Source organism: Pimephales promelas, chromosome 18 (assembly GCF_988280905.1).
Source record: "Pimephales promelas chromosome 18, fPimPro1.hap1.1, whole genome shotgun sequence".
NCBI lineage: Eukaryota > Metazoa > Chordata > Actinopteri > Cypriniformes > Leuciscidae > Pimephales > Pimephales promelas.
This window is the reverse complement of record NC_142786.1, coordinates 1,179,675-1,198,420: the sequence shown is the minus strand read 5'-3', so window position 1 is coordinate 1,198,420 and position 18,746 is coordinate 1,179,675. Positions and strand designations below refer to the sequence as shown.

The 18,746-nt window shown below is 36.3% G+C and overlaps 4 protein-coding genes across 5 annotated transcripts in view; 3 read left to right on the top strand and 1 right to left on the bottom strand.

Annotated features, from left to right (window-relative positions):
* Positions 1–2,033: 2,033 nt before the first annotated feature.
* Positions 2,034–3,353, top strand: LOC148970852 (uncharacterized). Its single transcript, XM_089122991.1, has 3 exons — positions 2,034–2,305; positions 2,560–2,760; positions 2,999–3,353. The coding sequence occupies exons 1-3, from the start codon at positions 2,251–2,253 to the stop codon at positions 3,286–3,288; spliced, it is 546 nt and encodes a 181-aa protein (XP_088979117.1). The 5' UTR covers positions 2,034–2,250; the 3' UTR covers positions 3,289–3,353.
* A 1,536-nt stretch (positions 3,354–4,889) lies between these two features.
* On the top strand, positions 4,890–6,989 carry LOC120483415 (uncharacterized). Of its 2 annotated transcripts, XM_089122993.1 has the most exons (9): positions 4,890–5,104; positions 5,191–5,235; positions 5,368–5,430; positions 5,543–5,623; positions 5,695–5,754; positions 5,882–5,920; positions 5,995–6,060; positions 6,207–6,245; positions 6,404–6,989. In XM_089122993.1, exons 3-9 carry the CDS (start codon positions 5,385–5,387, stop codon positions 6,436–6,438), a joined length of 366 nt encoding a protein of 121 aa, XP_088979119.1. In that variant the 5' UTR covers positions 4,890–5,104; positions 5,191–5,235; positions 5,368–5,384; the 3' UTR covers positions 6,439–6,989. The 2 variants fall into 2 exon arrangements, with proteins under 2 accessions (XP_088979119.1, XP_088979118.1); XM_089122992.1 differs by having other exon boundaries at positions 5,103–5,235.
* A 1,229-nt stretch (positions 6,990–8,218) lies between these two features.
* On the top strand, positions 8,219–15,992 carry rnf5 (ring finger protein 5). Its single transcript, XM_039678484.2, has 6 exons — positions 8,219–8,501; positions 11,311–11,329; positions 12,384–12,496; positions 13,285–13,339; positions 13,424–13,532; positions 13,929–15,992. The coding sequence occupies exons 1-6, from the start codon at positions 8,302–8,304 to the stop codon at positions 14,039–14,041; spliced, it is 609 nt and encodes a 202-aa protein (XP_039534418.1). The 5' UTR covers positions 8,219–8,301; the 3' UTR covers positions 14,042–15,992.
* Positions 15,993–17,010: 1,018 nt separating this feature from the next.
* The window catches only part of slc44a4 (solute carrier family 44 member 4), an 83,207-nt gene continuing 81,471 nt past the window's right edge, over positions 17,011–18,746 (bottom strand). The window contains exons 21-22 of the mRNA XM_089122988.1: positions 17,781–17,865; positions 17,011–17,697 (exon numbers count right to left, since the gene is read on the bottom strand). Coding sequence (XP_088979114.1) covers positions 17,594–17,697; positions 17,781–17,865 — 189 coding nt within the window. The 3' untranslated portion in view covers positions 17,011–17,593. The remainder of the gene's footprint in view (positions 17,698–17,780; positions 17,866–18,746) is intronic.

The window sequence follows — 18,746 nt, the reverse complement described above, 5'->3', positions numbered from 1 at the left end:
GAAATCTCAGCAATCTCTCCAACTATCTTATCAAATTCCTAAACATTATTTCCAATAACACCTCTGAAATACAAATGAAACATTAAGAAATAATTATTTTTAGCACCAACATCTGAATAAATCTGTTTTTTGGATGTTATCATTTCTTTACTTAAGGGTTAATATATTATCATCCATATTAACAATTCAATAATGAATGACCTCAACAAATCCTGGACAAACAGTGACTGTAAATATTAGATTAAGATGATAATGAGAGCAAACAATGATGTTTCCTTCATTCCATTGCAGCACTGAACGTGTTTTATTACATTTTGAATCTTTTGCCACTGCATGTCAAGAGGAAATAAAGAGGGGAATTAATTCCTGACTATTTCTGATTTGTTGACGGTAATAATCAATTTAATTTCCACCCACTCATGTCTTTCAGAAGTGACTTTTTTAATAGCAAGCATAATTAACATGTCAATCAAATGAAGGGGGGAAAATGAAATATAAGGAAGTAGAATAGACATTGATATCCAGTTAAAGTGATTAGCTGATGCTTGTGGATCTGTGTATTAGTAATTAAAGGAGAGGCCTGAACTGAACTACAGTCACATGATTACTCTAATCTCCTCACACACGCGCCAGTGTGTGTAACGTGACCAACTATAATCTGGATTATAAAAGTGATCTTTGGATTGAAGTGTTTGGGAATGTTTGACACTCTGATCCCTGAATCCTCATGGATGCGATGGTAAATAACACAATGCTGCCCACTGCTGTACACACACGTCAGTGCATGTGTGTGTGAACCATGAACGTTCGATTCACACTGTAAATAAAAAAAATAAATATTTGTATTAATGTGTAAAATATTACTTGGTAAACATTCACATGTCAATTTTGTTTCTATTCACTATAGTATTGTTCTGTTCAGTGGCGGTTCTACTCTGAATTACACCCAGGGCGAGACCCCCTTCGATCCAGATCCAACTCCTCCCACCTTACATACACCTAAAACTAACCAACTCCGCCCCCTGATCCCTAAACCCAACCCTAATCCTACCCATCTCCACCCCTTGGATCGTGATCCGACTCCTCCCCGTGGATCTCATGTTCTGCATTGAGGTGCTACTGGAGGAGAAGCACTGCTAACACATCACAGATCACTCTCCACTGTTATGGTGGAAATGTCAGTATCTTTGTTGTGGAAACACAATAAGAATAGATGGAAACTAATCATAGGTAGTATTGTGCTGCAGTGCATCTTAAGTCAGCTGCAGTTCTGGCGCCTCAGTCCCAATACTGTAAAGCTCGATGTACATTCACACATGTTGAGGCAGAGTTACAGTCATGGGACACTGCACTTATTCACAATCACAAAAGTTCATTATTTGCTCGTGTTTTAAAACTTTGCATTCTGTTCTAATGCACTTTTTCTGAGCGCGGACTGAAGTGCGCATGCACTGTTGGGTCAGACCCATCTGACAGCGAAGGGGAGCCAAGAAGACCAAAAGAGTTACATGGACAAAATATGCACCTTTAGATAAATACCGTACGGCCCCTAAGAAAGAAAGAAAGAAAGAAAGAAAGAAAGAAAGAAAGAAAGAAAGAAAGAAAGAAAGAAAGAAAGAAAGAAAGAAAGAAAGAAAGAAAGAAAGAAAGAAAGAAAGAAAGAAAGAAAGAAAGAAAGAAAGAAAGAAAGAAAGAAAGAAAGAAAGAAAGAAAGAAAGAAAGAAAGAAAGAAAGAAAGAAAGAAAGAAAGAAAGAAAGAAAGAAAGAAAGAAAGAAAGAAAGAAAGAAAGAAAGAAAGAAAGAAAGAAAGAAAGAAAGAAAGAAAGAAAGAAAGAAAGAAAGAAAGAAAGAAAGAAAGAAAGAAAGAAAGAAAGAAAGAAAGAAAGAAAGAAAGAAAGAAAGAAAGAAAGAAAGAAAGAAAGAAAGAAAGAAAGAAAGAAAGAAAGAAAGAAAGAAAGAAAGAAAGAAAGAAAGAAAGAAAGAAAGAAAGAAAGAAAGAAAGAAAGAAAGAAAGAAAGAAAGAAAGAAAGAAAGAAAGAAAGAAAGAAAGATTGAGAAATAAAGCGAGAATATGAAAGAGTGGTAGAAGAAAATAAAAAACAAAGCAGCTCTCGCAGCTGCTCCTAAAATTACCGTAGCTAGCCTAGTTATTGGCACACACACTCTTTTTTTTGGCGGCTCGCTTGACTGCAGTCTGGGACTGCGCTGTGCTTGTGCGGAAATAGCATACGAAAGCCCAAAGTCTACAACATGAACTCTGTCAAAGCTCTCCTCCTGCTTTCTGCTATTTTGCCTTCTCAGAGTGGTAAGAAAACACAAATGCCTCCGTATTCTGTGAAATGTTGCATTCAACTGTTGTGGATTAAATACGCATTCAGATCGTGTGTTTTTGGCCAAATAGATCTGTGCTGAGTGAATGCTGTAAAGTTCCGTACAGAATGATGTGACCATGTTTAATCCGTTTATTTAACTTAAGATTTATTGATTTTTGAGGCAGGTTTAGTTGAAACTTTGTTTCTTTTTTGTTCAAACCAGTTTCTTCTTTTTTCCTCATTTCAGAAAGGTGTTATCTGTACTACATATACGGTGTAATATCGAAACCTGGAGACATTTATGAATTCTACAACTCAGTTGATTCCTGTCCATCTGAGGAACACTTTGATGAAAGTAAAGATCTGCATTATAAACAACAGTGGCTTCGGATCAACATTAAAACACTGATGGAACACAAGAGGAGAGAGAACGGCACACGGGACACGGGTAATTATCCATTAACATTTTGCTATAATATTTGTTATTGTAGCCTATAAGGAAGCACAATATGGCATCCTTTAATATATTTACTTTTTCCACATTTTTTACCATTTTTACCATAGACTAGATCTAGACTAGCAGTAACCTACAGGGAAAATTACAAAGAGACGATTATTCTAGAATAATATCATCATCAAATAGTGTATTTTATCTTCTGGTCTTAATCTTCTGTTTTATTCTGCAGATCTTCATGTTCTTCAGTGGAGGCACGGCTGTGAGGTTGAACGTCACTCTAATGGTTCAGTAATGTTACTTCAAGGCACTGATGAATACACCTATGATGGCGAGACCTTGACCTTTAACCCCTCAGTGCACTGGAGGCCTTTAGTCCTCGACCATGTCATCATCTGGGACAGAGAATCAGTGTCCAGCCTGAAGAGGAGATGTGTGAAAACATTAACCAGATTCACTGAACAGGCGAGAATCCCAGGTGAAGAAGACGTTGTATTTGGGCGAGACTCTACAGGTAAATAGGGTTTAATTGGCATATTTATTTCAAACGACCCGACCGACCGCGACCCGAATATCATTAAACATATTTTTGGATGACTCGTAACTGCGGGTAACCGTTCATTTTGGATCAACCGGGCTTGTACGGACGAAATTCACACAAAATTATGTAAAAACGTCCGTCTTGGCGAGTATCTAAGTTTAAAGTCGGTATAGGCGGTCTCAAGTGAGCGTAGACGGTATATTGAAATCTGGGATCCGTGCATTCGTTCTTAAAGGGCCAGCAGTCTAATTAACTCGGTGTGTTGTAATGTTACAGTTTTTCTGAATTGCTAAAACACATTTCTTGAAACCATCACTCACTTTCTCAAAACCTTAAACACAAAACCACACTTTCACACCACATTCACAGAACCTCTGACTTCTGGCAAACCATTTTACCTGTGCTCTAAATCACACAATGCTCTCAGATCATTCATTACACAACATCAAAAAATGGAGAACACAGACAAAAAAAAGTATATTGTAACTAGCCTATGTAAACAAATGTTGTTCATGTTACAGTAAAGTACAGTCAGACTCAGAAGAGTTGTGCGACTGCAGATTCACGCTCAGTGAGAGAGACTGCTTCAGCATCATGTGTTCATGTTGGTTCGGCCAGAGGAGTTTGTCCACATTACACACACTGTCATCTCTGAGGGAAAGGAAGAAACCCTAAAGCAGAGTCAGCATTGACAACATTCTCCACACCTTGCTCGTCCTCCTCGTTCACCACCTCTTACACACATACTCTTCCTTCTCTCCCTCTTATATTGTTTCCATCCATTGTTAGTATCAACATTCAGTGCAACATTTTGAGTACATTTATGGGACTCTGAACTGACTTGTATTATGTACAGTTGGTTTGGTCACATCATTAGAAATAAGTATGAACAATTTTGAGTCGTTGTGTGTAAACAGTGACAACTGTGTTGCAGTTGTGTTTAACTTTCGCCTACCTGTGTTTAGCATTTTGAAACAAGTGCATCACAGCGCGAAATGTGTTTAGTGAGTGAGAATATGTGTAGAGTTTTGAAAAAAGAGCGCATGAGATTTGCAAACAGTGTTTTAATTTAATGTTGTACACAAAGAGTGATTTATTCGACAAATTGGTATTTGACTAATGAGAATTTGGTTCAGAGGATGGATGGGGTTTAGCCTAGTGTTTAAGCAGTTCAGAAAAACTGTAATTAAACAAAGGACAAAAAAAACAAAGAAACAAATCTCACTGCTCTTGACTAAATAACTTTGGTAACTTTATAAAGATGCATCTATATTTAATTCATACAGTAATGATTTATATTATTTTGGGTTCTCTACCCAATATGGTTAAAAATGACACGCAGTAAAAGTACTCGGTATCTGTAAAAAGTGGTATCGGTGCATCCATAAACTAAACTAATACTTGATGAATCATGAGCAATTTTTAGTTGTGAAAATGGTTTTGTTCGGTCAAAATCATTGACTAAAACAGTGATTTTTAAAGCTCTTCTTCGATGCTGTATTTTGAGCATTTCAGTGTCTATTTCGTGCAACAGTTAAACATATCAGATGTACATGCTGTGGCTCGATTGACAATATAGATTTCTCAAATGGTAAAAGTACTGAAGAGTCCATCCTAATGACCATTATCAGTTACTGTATGTGTGATATTGGGCCAAAATTTGTCAAATAATCTATTTTTGTTCTGTGACAGATAATTTACTCAGTTCATCTCAGTGGCTGTCTAAGCCATGCATTGGATTTTTATGTTTTCTTTTTGTTTTTTTAATCCTCACATTTTTTCAACTTATAAAGTATGGTAAGTATCCAATACCTTTTAAATCCATTAAAGTCATAAGTGCGGATAGAAGAAGAGAATGACTGTTCTAATGTTTAACATTTCAGCAAAGCAGGACACACAGAAGACACCATCACTAGTGCAACTATCGGGTGAGACTCTAGAAGTTATTAAAACTCGTCCGTACGTCTCTTAAATGGTTTCATGCTTTTTTCATGCATAAATGTAAATCAGATGAGGAGACTGAGCAACTGTGTTATTTCTTATTTTATGTGATTCTGCAGATCTTCATAAAACACAGATGAAACCAGAACTGGAGGAAATAAGAGAGTCAGAATCGCTAAAAGGCTCGTAAATTAAACTACATTAAAAACGTTTGGTTTACTGTCTCTGTCCATCTGCTGAGTAATGCATGAACATGTTTAATAACATCATTTAATCCGTTCTGAACTCCATCAGGACCAGAAACATGTGAAGCTGCTTTACACACTGATTCAGAAGAAGAAGACCCTGCAGATCCCAGTGTGGAGGAGGGACACAGTAGGTCACACACATACACACACACACACACACACACACACACAGTAATGGTTCGTCTCGTTCTCTTTCAGCTGAGGATCTTCATGACACTCAGAGTCTCTGTGAAACTGAAGCGACTGCAGCAGCTCGAGGTCAGAACATCTGAACCATCTCTTATCTGACGCTCTTCTTCATCTCTCACTCATCGTCTTCCTCATCTCCCTCACTCATCGTCTTCTTCATCTCTCTCACTCATCGTCTTCTTCATCACTTTTACAGGTGCGATGGGCCCCAAAAACATCTCTCTGCCTAATGTTGGTGAGTTGAGATGGATTTATGTTAATTCGATTGTTAGTCGGACAGACACTGGATGTGATTTTTTTTTTTTTCAGCCATGGAGAGAGAAGACGCAGATCAGAACACCGTTACCCAGAATGCACTGCTGTTACCACTGCCAAGTAATCTTAATAGTCTCTTGTTCATTCTCTTTTAAATTACATGCTATTGCTTAGTCAAAATATCTATATTTTTTATTATATTTTATTTTATTTTATTATTATTATACATAATACAAAGATTCTAATGCTGTTATTCTGTGTTTCAGGACGCTGCAGATCCAAGGACATTTCTCTGCCAAACCTCAGTAATGTTTCAGTTCATTTCAACTAAAGATAAACAACATATTCATCCATTTGAACATGAAATGTTTGCTATTTAATTTTGGTGTTTAGAACCAGAAACACGAGTTGTCCGGTTTAAATGGCTGTCAGTTCAAGTGAAATCTTCTGTTGTTTTCTTCAGCTCAAGACAGAAAGGACAGCGATGACTCCAGTTAGAAGATCCAGGATGATCAGGTCGTTTTGAAGAATCAGATCTAGAGCTTTATCCTCATCTAAACCAAAAGAACATGGAAATCTGAACATTCATGAACCAGTGGCCATTAATATGAGGTTCATCACAGCGTTTACGAGAGCATCAGATCAACCGTAAAATCAGATCAACCAGCAAAATGACGTTACATTTATTTACACGATTCATTTGTATTATTTTACTTGCACGAAAATCCCGGTGAACTTCATCTGGAGGACTTTTATAAACTCATGACAGTCCCTGTCTACTGGACATGTGTAAATTAACCTTTTGAAATCAAATGAACTGGTGCATAAAATCATTGATTTTAAAAGGTAATTTGTAACATGAATGTGTTGGTTTATTTTCTAAATATTAGATGCATTACAAAGTTTATAAATGATATTACCCACCAAAACTGAGTCCTGCTATTCAGTTCCTTTCTCATTTTCTGAAGCCTCTAAATATCTCTAAAATCAAGTTATGTTTTCTGAAAAAACAGACATTCCTGACCCTAATAATCAGCAAATACTCATCTGTCCTCCTTAAACATCTGTGCTCATGTGATCTGTGTCCGGTCAATGACAGCTTTCATGTTTATCCGCATTCACAGGGTTAGACTCGATATATATATATATATATATATATATATATATATATATAGTATATAACTTGAATATAATGTTTTAATCTAAATTTTAGATTAGAATATATATATATATATTTAATTATATTTATTAAATATTGTATATATTACAATATTATACAATATTATATATTGAATTATATATATTAAAATTGAGATTAAAACATTATATTCAAGCTGACCTTTAATGTCCATCCTTCATGGTGAAAATGGCAAACTCTTGATATGTTGAGGAAAATGAGAATGATAAAAGTGAAGAAAACTCATATTGTAAAAGTGAAGAAGGCAAGTATTGATTCTGAATTGTAAACAGGAGAGGGCAGCATATTAAGTTATAGATCTGAACTAACATAAAATAACAAAACTATCTTTCAATATCCTTCTGATAACTTTCCCACGAAGTAAAAATGTTATTTCCGAATGCTATCTAAACGTTCAGTTTAATAAAATGTTTTTCGTAATTAAAGTAGTGTAATAAATGAACATTACATTTCGCAAACATGATGGGAATGTTGTTTTAAATGTTCCCTGAAACAAGTAGGCTTTTATAAATGTTAGACAAACATCCAACTAAACCGTTGACATTTCAGGGAAAAAGTTCCATTAACGATAGGATATTTGTGCTAATGTTTTAAGAACATTATTAGATTCTTTTGAAACAATGTTAACATTACTGACAGAAGGTTTGTTCGTAACTTTGCGAGAATATTTCCTGCAAACTGAGACTACAGAACCCATTTGACATTATTTAGTGGCTTTTAGACCGTCTGTAGTTTTGAGGTTATGCTAGGCTACAAATCATTTAAAAAAAACTATTATAATGATGACGTGTGTTTACTCACAAAAAATACTATAGTAACTTTGAACACACACTAATTTTATTTTATTTTATTGTCTTTTTATTTTATTTTCTTGTTTCGTTCTTTCCAACTTTTGTCATGGGAATGTCACACTGTGCAGTAATGATTGAACTTGTTTAATATTATGTCATTTTGATTGAAATGTTCTAGATTTCTACAAGATGTGTGTTTGCTGCACCACAGCAATTTTACTTGAAATATTATTTTTATAAAGAAAGAATAAGTTACGTCGCGTAAGCGGAAGTGCTGTAGCGGAGTGGGAGGGGCTTGTGACTGGCAGTACGTCACGTCCGCGCGAGAGCGCGAAACAGGAGTGTACGCGCATTGAGTGAGAGCGCGAGAGGATGGAGGCCGCAGAGCAGCAGCGGAGCTCGAGTGACGGCGCGACCGCCAGAGGAGCGGGTGTCCCGGGCAGCGGAGGCGGAGCAGGGCCCGGAGGAAGCGCGGAAGGCGAGCGGGACAGAGATCGAGCCACTTTCGAGTGTAACATCTGCTTGGACACCGCCCGAGACGCGGTCATCAGCCTTTGCGGACACCTGTTCTGGTAATGTTACAGCTGATCGATAATCGATCACCATCAATATCATAACAGTAGGAGCCTTAGCAACACACACAGTGAGGAAATGATTGACAGCGAGACCCTTTACCATAGCAACCAAACCTACATTTACTGAGAATACCTGCTGTTATTGTTATTTACTCACAACATGTCAGAGAACAACAGTGACTGATTGACAGTCTGACATGTTGACAGGGAAGAATCTGTTCTCATGAATTCACCATGGTTATTGTCAATCACTTCCCTTAGTGTTGTCATGTAGGAACGGGTTATCTTCCTTCACTGACATAGATTTATACTTCAGACTCACTGAAGTACATTATTACATCTTTATCATTTAAATACCATGGTATACGAGTACAGTATTACTGAACCATGGTAACACCACGGTAAAGACATATGTAACGTTACTGCAGTTGTTGTTATTATAGTAAAATTGTGGTAAACATGAAGTCAGTATGATTGAAATATTCAGAATGAGCACCTGCATTATTATGCTATGATTTTGCAGTAAACATTATTTTTTGTTCTTCTGTGGTGTTTTGCTGCAATTGCTGGTCACTTTAAGTGTGTTTAAGTGTGTGAAGCTCCTCATCATGACACATTCATCTGAGAGTTTAAAACATTGTAATGCTTTACATATGACAAAATAGTCAGACAAATGAATTAGTGAATCAATTGATTGATTTTTTTTTTTTTTTTAATGGAACCTTTCTAGGTTTATTGAACCTTTTGGTGACACCTAAAGAAAGTTTGCGTATGTGTTTATCAGGCTTTTAGTCTGATATAGTGGGAATATGGAGATGTTTTTGCAGATGTTGCAGATGTTTAAATGGAAAAAACACAACATAAAATGCAGATTAATATCAATATCTGCCAATAATGTCTCAAGATTAAACGCTTATTTTTATGGTAAATGCTCTGTAGGTTTCAAACCAAATGCAATACAATGATGATTGACAGATGAACTCATAAACCTGTTGATCATATTTGATACTCATGATTTTGATAATAAATGATGATGGATAAACAAGTAAACCTCCTTCAGTCCAGCTGAAATATTACTAACAACAATATCAAAGTTATTCCTGCGTTTCCTTGATAAAATACGGGCAGATTCTCAAGCTGAAGGACGTTTGTACACTAACTTATATTACAAGACTAGTAAGAGTCTGAGCAAATATTTGATCATTTAGGCTACAGGCCTTAGATATTGTATTAGATATGAAACAATAGGTGTGTTTATGTGATCTTTTAGTGTGTTTCAGCCAGGGAAGTTTCTCTCTCTTTCAGAAATAAACGACAGCTAGAAATCCGAACAAACAAATATGTCTCTGTTCCTCACTCGCTTATGCAAGGGCTTGATGAGTTAATGTGATTAAAGCATGTTGTTTTGTGCTGGACTTGTGTTCATTTGTGGCCGTAGCTTCGCTCGGACGAGATCTTCATGTGTGTTTAGTGCCGTTGGCGTGAGATTATCAGGTTAATGAGAGATTAGACTCCACAGGAGGATTGAGGAGGAGTAAGAATAGATGCACACGTAACACTGACCCGTTTGTGCCATTACGACGCTTCATTCAGCATGTTGTGGATTGTGTTTGTGATTGTGTGCATGACAAACATCTCGGAGTTATTCAATATTTAGGCAACAAACCCATCAGAAGTGTTTTTTCCATTCATTTCTCCCATAGGGATTTTAAAATAGCCTTTGTTAAAGCATTATAAGCAGATACGAGGAGAAACATAACACTACAAACTGATTTGAAGCAACAAATATTTGAAAATCTGACAAAAATACAAAGATTTTGACTTAATGGCTTTACTGAGGGAGAGAACTACAATCCTATGAGGCACTGCGAAACTACACATTTACAAATGTTGATTATATATGTATAAAAATAAGATATTTCAAGTTTATTGCAAAATATTCATATCCAAGTATTTTGAGAGTGTGGAGATGAATGTTCACAGTGCTTCATGGGAGTGGGAGGAGCTAAAGAGATTCATGGGTAATGTAGTTTTTCACTAGGAACTCCTCTGTTAAACACAATTATTTTAAATAAAGCTTTGCAGAAGCAAATAGCATCGATTAACAACCTCGTAGCTCACAGTAGGTTTGACTATAAGTTATCGTATAATATATTTCTCTATGGAGAAAATGAACGGAGTTTTTAATACAGTATATGCTCTAGTGTCATGGCATATTTTACCTCAATGAGGAATACATTAAATATTTGTAAAATTATTTCAATGAATGTGCACTTTGAAATTGTTTTCATGACAATTTAAAACATTTATTCCCTACAATCTCATGACTATATTTTTCTTTCTTTTTTTACTGTGATATGTCAATATTTTTTACATTACTGTAATAATAATAGAAAATCTTGATTTCAGAAGCATATCACGGTGAATATTAATAGTTCTAATCAATCCTATTATTTTGAACCTTTTGTTTCTCATGATTTTTAAGGATGAAATATTACCCAGACATGTTATCAACAGGTTTCATGAGATTCACAATATTTTATATCCACACAACTTATTGTAGCTTTTAATTTTCATGCCAAATACATTTTGAGAAATATGAAAATATGCAGACATTACATTACAACTATAAGATTTGACATGAATGCCTTTTATCTGAAGCTATTGGTTAATGCATTCTGGGAATCGAACCCATGACCTTGTGTTGCTAGCGCCAATGAGCTACAGGAACACTATTGGCTATTAAAATAATTACTAATCTTTGACTTCTCTCTCTCTGTCTCTCCTGGTTTGTCGTCTTGTGCAGTTGGCCTTGTCTTCATCAGGTGAGTGTGTGTGTCATTTGTAGTGCACACTTTGATGTTGTTCGATGAGTAAAATGACACAGAGGTTGAAAGCATGAGTAGCTTCACAGAAAGCTAACAAACACTTGTTACAGTATTGCAGATAACTATCATATATAATACAATATAATGATAATATAATATAACGATGTGACGATAGACTATAGACGTTAATAGTAATATAACGATAGACTATATATATGTATTATGTATTATATCTGTTCATACTCAGTGGGATTACATGCTTACACATAATTAGATAATAAAAGTTTATAATGTACAGTAGAAACTGGTTAATAATTAATGAATAATGTACAGTCAGTCATCTTATTTTATATATCTATATTTTTACTTGAGTAATACTTTTATTCATGAAGGCCGCATTAAATTGATCAAAAGTTACGGAAAATATATTTATAATGTTACAAAAGGTTATATTTCAAACAAATGCTTTACAGGTGAAACTGGAAAAATGATAATATGGTGCAAAAGTTCATTTATTCCAGTAATTCAACTTAAAAGGTGAAACTAATATATTATATAGACTCATTACATGCAAAGTGAGATATTTCAAGCCTTTATTTGTTATAATGTTGATGATTATGACTTACAGATATGAAAACCCCAAATTCAAAATTAGAATATTGTGAAAAGGTTTTCATATCTGTAAGCCATAATCATCACAATTATAACAAATAAAGGCTTGAAATATCTCACTTTGCATGTAATGAGTCTATATAATATATTAGTTTCACCTTTTAAGTTGAATTACTGAAATAAATGAACTTTTGCACCATATTATCATTTTTTTCCAATTTCGCCTTTTGTGTCTTGATCATCAGATCCTCATATTAGAGTGATTCCTGAAGGATCATGTGACACTGAAGGAATAAATGACACTTTACTGTATATTCGCACAGAAAACAGCAGATTTACATTGCAATAATATTTCAGATTTTTACTGTATTTGATGAAATGAACGCAGCCTTGCTGAGCATAAGAGCCTGTTTCAGGATCAGTGTCGCGTGTGTTTCAGTGGCTGGAGACGCGTCCCAGCAGGCAGCAGTGTCCCGTGTGTAAAGCAGGAATCAGTCGAGATAAAGTCATTCCTCTGTACGGCCGTGGCAGCACCAGTCAGGAGGATCCCAGGTACTCACTAGAGCCCTAACTAGTGCACACACACACTGCCTTACTGACTGCTGGAGGTGTTGTCAGTTTGCTACAATGTCACATGACTTTATTAAGTTGCGTGTTTAATCAGTGAGTGCAGTAGTTGTCATCTCAGAAATATATAATCCAGTTTTGTGTAACGAATAATGAGTCACAGAGGAGATGTTTAAGAACTTGCCACTGGATATTGAAGGGCAAGTCAAGTGCATTGCATTGTGGGTCTCTAACAGCGTGTTATTCTGGCAAATGTCATCCAGTTATTTCATGAATGCAGACTTCAGAAATAGCATGACATTCAGAACATAAACTGATGTGTGTGTGTGTGTGTGTGCGTGTCATGAAGGATTGAGACATTAATGAATAAGTCATGTTAATAAATAACCATCAAAACCAGTGGGGATTTGAACAGTCCAGGTTAGTTTGTAGTTATATTATTATCGTTAACTGCAACTATTAAAAACATTTGTTTGATAATTTTATTAAATCTGAAATGAAACAGAAGCAGAGTCAGATGAGACTGTCGGTAATATTAATAATATGTTTGTTTAACACCCTGTTTCTGCTATAAATGGATTTGTTATGCTTTTTATTTCTATTTTCTACTTTAATTCTATTGTGTATTTGATTTGATTGCATGCGTTTATGATTAGAAAAAGCAATTTATTGATTTAGAGAGAGAGAGAAGGTGAGTGTGTGTGTGTGTTGTGATTGTATCTGCAGGCTGATGGTTTTGAATATCATGAAATGTGTGTGTGCGTGTGTTTCAGATTGAAAACACCACCACGACCTCAGGGTCAAAGGACAGAGCCTGAGAGCAGAGGGGTGAGCGTCTGTCCTGACATCATTATGGTGTGGTTATGAATGTATTATTAATGTGATCCTCTCTCTCTCTCTCTCGCTCGACAGTTTCAGGGTTTTGGCGACACAGGGTTTCACATGTCGTTTGGGATCGGTGCTTTCCCCTTCGGTTTCTTCACCACAGTCTTTAACGCCAACGACCCCTTCCACAGGCCAGGTCAGTGCGTCTGCTTTAGCACACACACTTGATTAAAACGTCCTGCGAGTTTCAGAGCGTTCAGACATCCTCCTCGTTATAATAGAGCAATCATTTCATCAATCTCCCGACACTGCTGGTTTGGATATTGCGGGATCTGTGAGGGAAATATATTTGCATATGAGCCTCCAAATACATCATAGGCCCCGCCCACTGGATCTCGTTTGTTTTGTTTTGTTTTTTGTGCAAAAAACTTTATTAGCATCAGAAGTGAACCTCGAGGAACATTAAAATATGTGTACCTTTAATTTGATGTCAGGATTCATGTATGCTCTCAGTCAAAGGTGTTTGGTTGGTTTCTAAAGCCTTTTGCCTTTGTGTGTGTGTGTGTGTGTGTGTGTGTGTGTGTGTGTTCAGATCCTCATTATGATCATCAAGGCAATGGCAATCCCAACAACGGCAACAACTGGCAGGACTCGCTCTTCCTCTTCCTGGCCATCTTCTTCTTCTTCTGGATGCTGAGTGTGTGAGTGTGTGTGTGTGTGTGTGTGTGTGAGTGAGTGTGTGTGTGCTTCAGATGATGGACAAGGACACTGTCTTGTGTGTGTGTGTGTGTGTGTGTGTGCTTTCAGAAAATGAATTCCTGTTTGTCTGTGTCTCATATCCATATACACACACTCACTCTCTCTCTCACTTACTCACTCTCGCATACACACATACAATCTCACTCGCACACACACACACATCAGTGTTGAGAGACAGTATTAACGTAGATGAAACACTACAGCCGTTGATGAATCTCACCAGAACATCTCACGAAATACATCGAGCGTAAAGAAACTTATTTCAGTAAACCTGCAATCTGACATTATTTTCATGGCGATTTAACAGAAACACACTCATGTGGAAGCTTGTTTCCAACACAGAAGGAAAATAAATAAGGTAATTGCGACTTTATCTCACAATTCTGTCTTTATAACACACAATTGCGAGATATAAAGTATTCTGAGGGGAGAAATGTTAGTCTTTTTCCTTAGAATTGGCCTGATAACTCACAATTGTGACTTTATATCTCACAATTCTGAGAAAAAATGTCAGAATCTCGCAATTTTGTGTTATAAAGTCAGAATTTTAAGGAAAAAAGTCTTTCGTCTTCATATCTTGCAATTGTAAGATAAAAAGTCACAATTGCTATTATTATTTTGTTTTTATTCAGTGGCGGAAACAAGCTTCCATACGTTCATTAAAGTGTCGTCTTTACCGTAATAATGTAATATATAAAGAAACTCCATCATGGTACTAAGAATAGTCTTAATTTATTGTGGAGTGATTAATTGTCATGAAAATGCACACGTTTGTTCTAACAATGTATTTTCTTTCTTGTGATGTTTGGGGTGAAATATTACCCAGACTCATTCAGCACTCTTTGTAGCTTTTCAATTTCATGCCAAAGAAGTTTCTAAAGGAGAGAACACGAAGGCGGACGTGTGGTGTACGGGTTACACTGTGCGTCTGGACCGCATGTATTATAGGAATCGCAATTGCACAATTTAGGATTTAATTTTTTGTTATTATTATCCTTAAAATCGTAAAAGCAGGTTCTGAAACGTTTTATTTAGGAGTGAAATATGACCTGAACATGTTTTTGTGAGATTCGCCCATTGTGTTCAAGGTTTAGCTTTAGCCTCACAGGCTAACACTAGTCATAAGCTAATCAAATCCGACTCTGATGCATTTTCCGGTTGAGATGGGGTTCAGGAAGTGTTTCCACAACAGTTTTACCTGCCGTGTGTTTGTTGTGTAAAGCAGACATGACCGCTAACACACAGTGTACGTCATAACTGTTATTAATCACCTTATTATGAGTTCACACGCATTCAGTTATGATTGACAGGGTGAATGAGTGATTTATGCTTTTGTCACAGATAAGAAACTTATGAAAGTGAATTTAATTTTCATCCTGCTAATGTGATATGCGAGTGTGTGTGTGTGTGTGTATATGGATATTGTACATGATGTTTTTAAACGTCTCTCTGTCATTGGCTGTGACGTTGATTGACAGCTGAGAGGTGATGGTTTGTAATCCTGTTGGTTTTAACTGTTTTGTCAGTGTAACAAACATCCTGTGAAAAAGAATGTGTTTATTTCCTCTCGCTGCAGTGATTGGCCGGTTTAAACTTCTTGTCTAAAGACTGGCCACGCCCACTTTTATGATGTCACAATGCAGGTCGTGTTGATTGGCTGCTCGGCAGTAAAAGTGGGTGGGGTTTACGGTCAGAATCCGTTGATGATTTTGGGTGACTTTAGTTAAAATTGCTCTTGTTTGTCTTTCCTTTTTGCATATCACTGGTTAATTATATTTGTAACAAGCCTTTTTCGCCATAAAAGTCTTTTGGTAGCTAAATTGCATATAATTATTGTGCATATGGGCCAGAAACTAAAGTGGGTGTGGGCACTTGATAAATAAACATTTAATACAAAGTGTTGTCGTAATTTTTTATAGTATAGTAGTTTACATATTATAAGTGTCTGTATATATGGATGTGTGTTATATAAATTTAAGTGCTTTATATAATATATATGTACGGAAGCCCTGAACCGCAAAGTAAAAAAAAAAATCTGTAAAATAAATAGTCGAAACAGTTCGAGATTAAATTGCGGTTCAGGGCTTCCGTACATGTATATTATATAAAGCAATTAAATACATATAACATACATCCGCACACTTTAATCTCGAAACATTTCAACGTTAATCTCAAAGCGTTCCGACGTTAATCTCAAAGCGTTTCGACTTTAATCTCGAAGCATTTCGACTTTAATCTTGAAACGCTTCGACTTTAATCTTGAAACGCTCCGACTTTAATCTTGAAACGCTTCGACTTTAATCTTGAAACGCTTCGACTTTAATCTCGAAACGCTCCGACTTTAATCTTGAAACGCTTCGACTTTAATCTTGAAACGCTTCGACTTTAATCTTGAAACGCTCCGACTTTAATCTTGAAACGCTTCGAATTTAATCTTGAAACGCTCCGACTTTAATCTTGAAGCGCTTCGACTTTAATCTTGAAACGCTTCGACTTTAATCTCGAAACGCTCCGACTTTAATCATGAAACGCTTCGACTTTAATCTCGAAACGCTTCGACTTTAATCTCGAAACGCTCCGACTTTAATCGCGAAATGCTTTGACTTTAAAATCGCAAAACGCTAGATTTATTTTTTCGAGATTTATCTCGAAGCGTTCCAACTTAAATCTCGAAGCGTTCCGACTTAAATCTCAAAGCGTTCCGACTTAAATCTCGAAACACTTCGACTTTAATTTCGAAACGCTAGATTTATTTTATTTTATTTTTCTTAACAAATTTTTTTTTTACGTTGCGGTTCAGGGCTTCCGTATAATACATGAAACCAATTGCAAATATATAAAAGAAAATAAACACCTGATAATGTGCAACATTTTTATTAGATTAATCTATGTGTTTAAATAAATACTTACGAGAGTTTAAATAAACTGTTTATTTCCAGTTTACACTAAATCAAACACAACCAAAATAAAAACCATATAAAAACAGTGTGAAACGAGCATGAACTACTGTAACTATAAAACATTCAAAACTAAGGCTTTCTTTCCTTCATGCTTATGGAGTTTCTTATATTAGACTATTTTCTTTTACAAAATAAAAATAAACGTGGCTTTAAAAACCATACAGTAATTTAATTTTGGAAGAACTTTTTGTTAGTTATTAATCTGCATATAAACAGGCAATTATACACGCAATATAGTTTCACTGTGCATATCGTACTAAAAATAACTAAACCCAATAAAAGCCTTTGGCTCACTGACATCATTCACATGCAAACATCCTCAGTTTGGTTTCTTGAACAAAGTGTGTCAAGCACAAAATAAAATCACACAAATTCACAGGCACTTCTTCAGTAAAATCAGTTAAATGAACTCATGAGACGTCGAGGCTCGATAACATCTCTAAAAATAAAGTGTAAATGGGGAATAATGATGTTTAAAAGTGTCTTGGGATCTTGAAAGTGACGGTGCATGAGAGGAGGAAGACCTTCATCATCATCATCATGTCTTGGGCTGTTTGTTCTTCTTATTGAGGATCTTCATCAGGTTCTTGGACATGAAGTAGGGTTTCTCTGCACTGCCGTCGTTGCGCTCCAGATCCTCCACTGAACACACACACACACACTGTTATCAATCATGGTCACATGAGCTGTGAAATGAGCAATTGTCTTGTAGAGGAGGGACTCACAGAAACACAGGAAGAGTGTGTCCACACCCATGTTATACACACTGAAGAAGCCGTGAGCGATCAGATACGCCCCGAACACCACCGTCTGTCAGAACACACACACACGTCACTTCTCAAGACAAGAGAAGAATGTCATATACACCAAGGATGGCTTGAGGCCAGGGTGATTAAATCATGGGCTACTTTAAATTTTGGGGGGAACTATGCGTTTAAAGGTGTAGATCAGCCACAAATTATATTTCTCATAACTTGCTCACCCTCATGTTGTTCCAAACCTGTATGAGTTTTATACCATTTTTATGTTGGACACCATCCCGCCTGCAATCTATTGCATGGGGTTTCAGGTAGTATATTTGATAGACATTTTAACTAAAGTTCCTGTAGTGATAAAAACTATTTTACTGCACTCAGCAGGCCTCCCGGGGTCCGTAGCACCAAGCGCCTTTCCAAAATTTCACCGTCCGCGAACCCACTATTTTTATAATGGCATAAATGCTACGTGCGATCTCAATATCTAAGCTCTGGAAGGGTCTAGAGCCTCCATTTTTGCACTCAGGTCAAAGTCTCACAGCCCTCTATCAGAATCCAGAGTTTTGAGAAGATTTGAGAAACTTAATTTTTGGCCCGAAAATGAAAAAAAACGTAAGGGGTAACACTGTCGTTTTTTTTTCGGGTCGAAATTTTAAGTTTCGATATCTCAGCTCTGGAAGGGTCTAGAGCCTCCATTTTTGCACTCAGGTCAAAGTCTCACAGCCCTCTATCATAATCCAGAGTTTTGAGAAGATTGGAGAAACTTAATTTTTGGCCCGAAAATGAAAAAAAAAACGTAAGGGGTAACACTGTCGTTTTTTTTTTCGGGTCGAAATTTTGAGTTTCGATATCTCAGCTCTGGAAGGGTCTAGAGCCTCCATTTTTGCACTCAGGTCAAAGTCTCACAGCCCTCTATCATAATCCAGAGTATTGAGA

What these genes read in the sequence shown, in the direction of transcription:
- LOC148970852 (XM_089122991.1), top strand. Translation starts at nt 2,251, where the DNA reads ATGAACTCTGTCAAAGCTCTCCTCCTGCTTTCTGCTATTTTGCCTTCT. An exon ending in TATTTTGCCTTCTCAGAGTG is followed by an intron (nt 2,306 to 2,559) that starts GTAAGAAAACAC and finishes TCCTCATTTCAG; the next exon opens with AAAGGTGTTATCTGTACTAC. An exon ending in GAACGGCACACGGGACACGG is followed by an intron (nt 2,761 to 2,998) that starts GTAATTATCCAT and finishes TTTATTCTGCAG; the next exon opens with ATCTTCATGTTCTTCAGTGG.
- LOC120483415 (XM_089122992.1), top strand. Translation starts at nt 5,163, where the DNA reads ATGACTGTTCTAATGTTTAACATTTCAGCAAAGCAGGACACACAGAAG. An exon ending in AGCGACTGCAGCAGCTCGAG is followed by an intron (nt 5,755 to 5,881) that starts GTCAGAACATCT and finishes TCACTTTTACAG; the next exon opens with GTGCGATGGGCCCCAAAAAC. An exon ending in ACTGCTGTTACCACTGCCAA is followed by an intron (nt 6,061 to 6,206) that starts GTAATCTTAATA and finishes TCTGTGTTTCAG; the next exon opens with GACGCTGCAGATCCAAGGAC.
- rnf5 (XM_039678484.2), top strand. Translation starts at nt 8,302, where the DNA reads ATGGAGGCCGCAGAGCAGCAGCGGAGCTCGAGTGACGGCGCGACCGCC. An exon ending in CAGAGCCTGAGAGCAGAGGG is followed by an intron (nt 13,340 to 13,423) that starts GTGAGCGTCTGT and finishes CTCGCTCGACAG; the next exon opens with TTTCAGGGTTTTGGCGACAC. An exon ending in CGACCCCTTCCACAGGCCAG is followed by an intron (nt 13,533 to 13,928) that starts GTCAGTGCGTCT and finishes GTGTGTGTTCAG; the next exon opens with ATCCTCATTATGATCATCAA.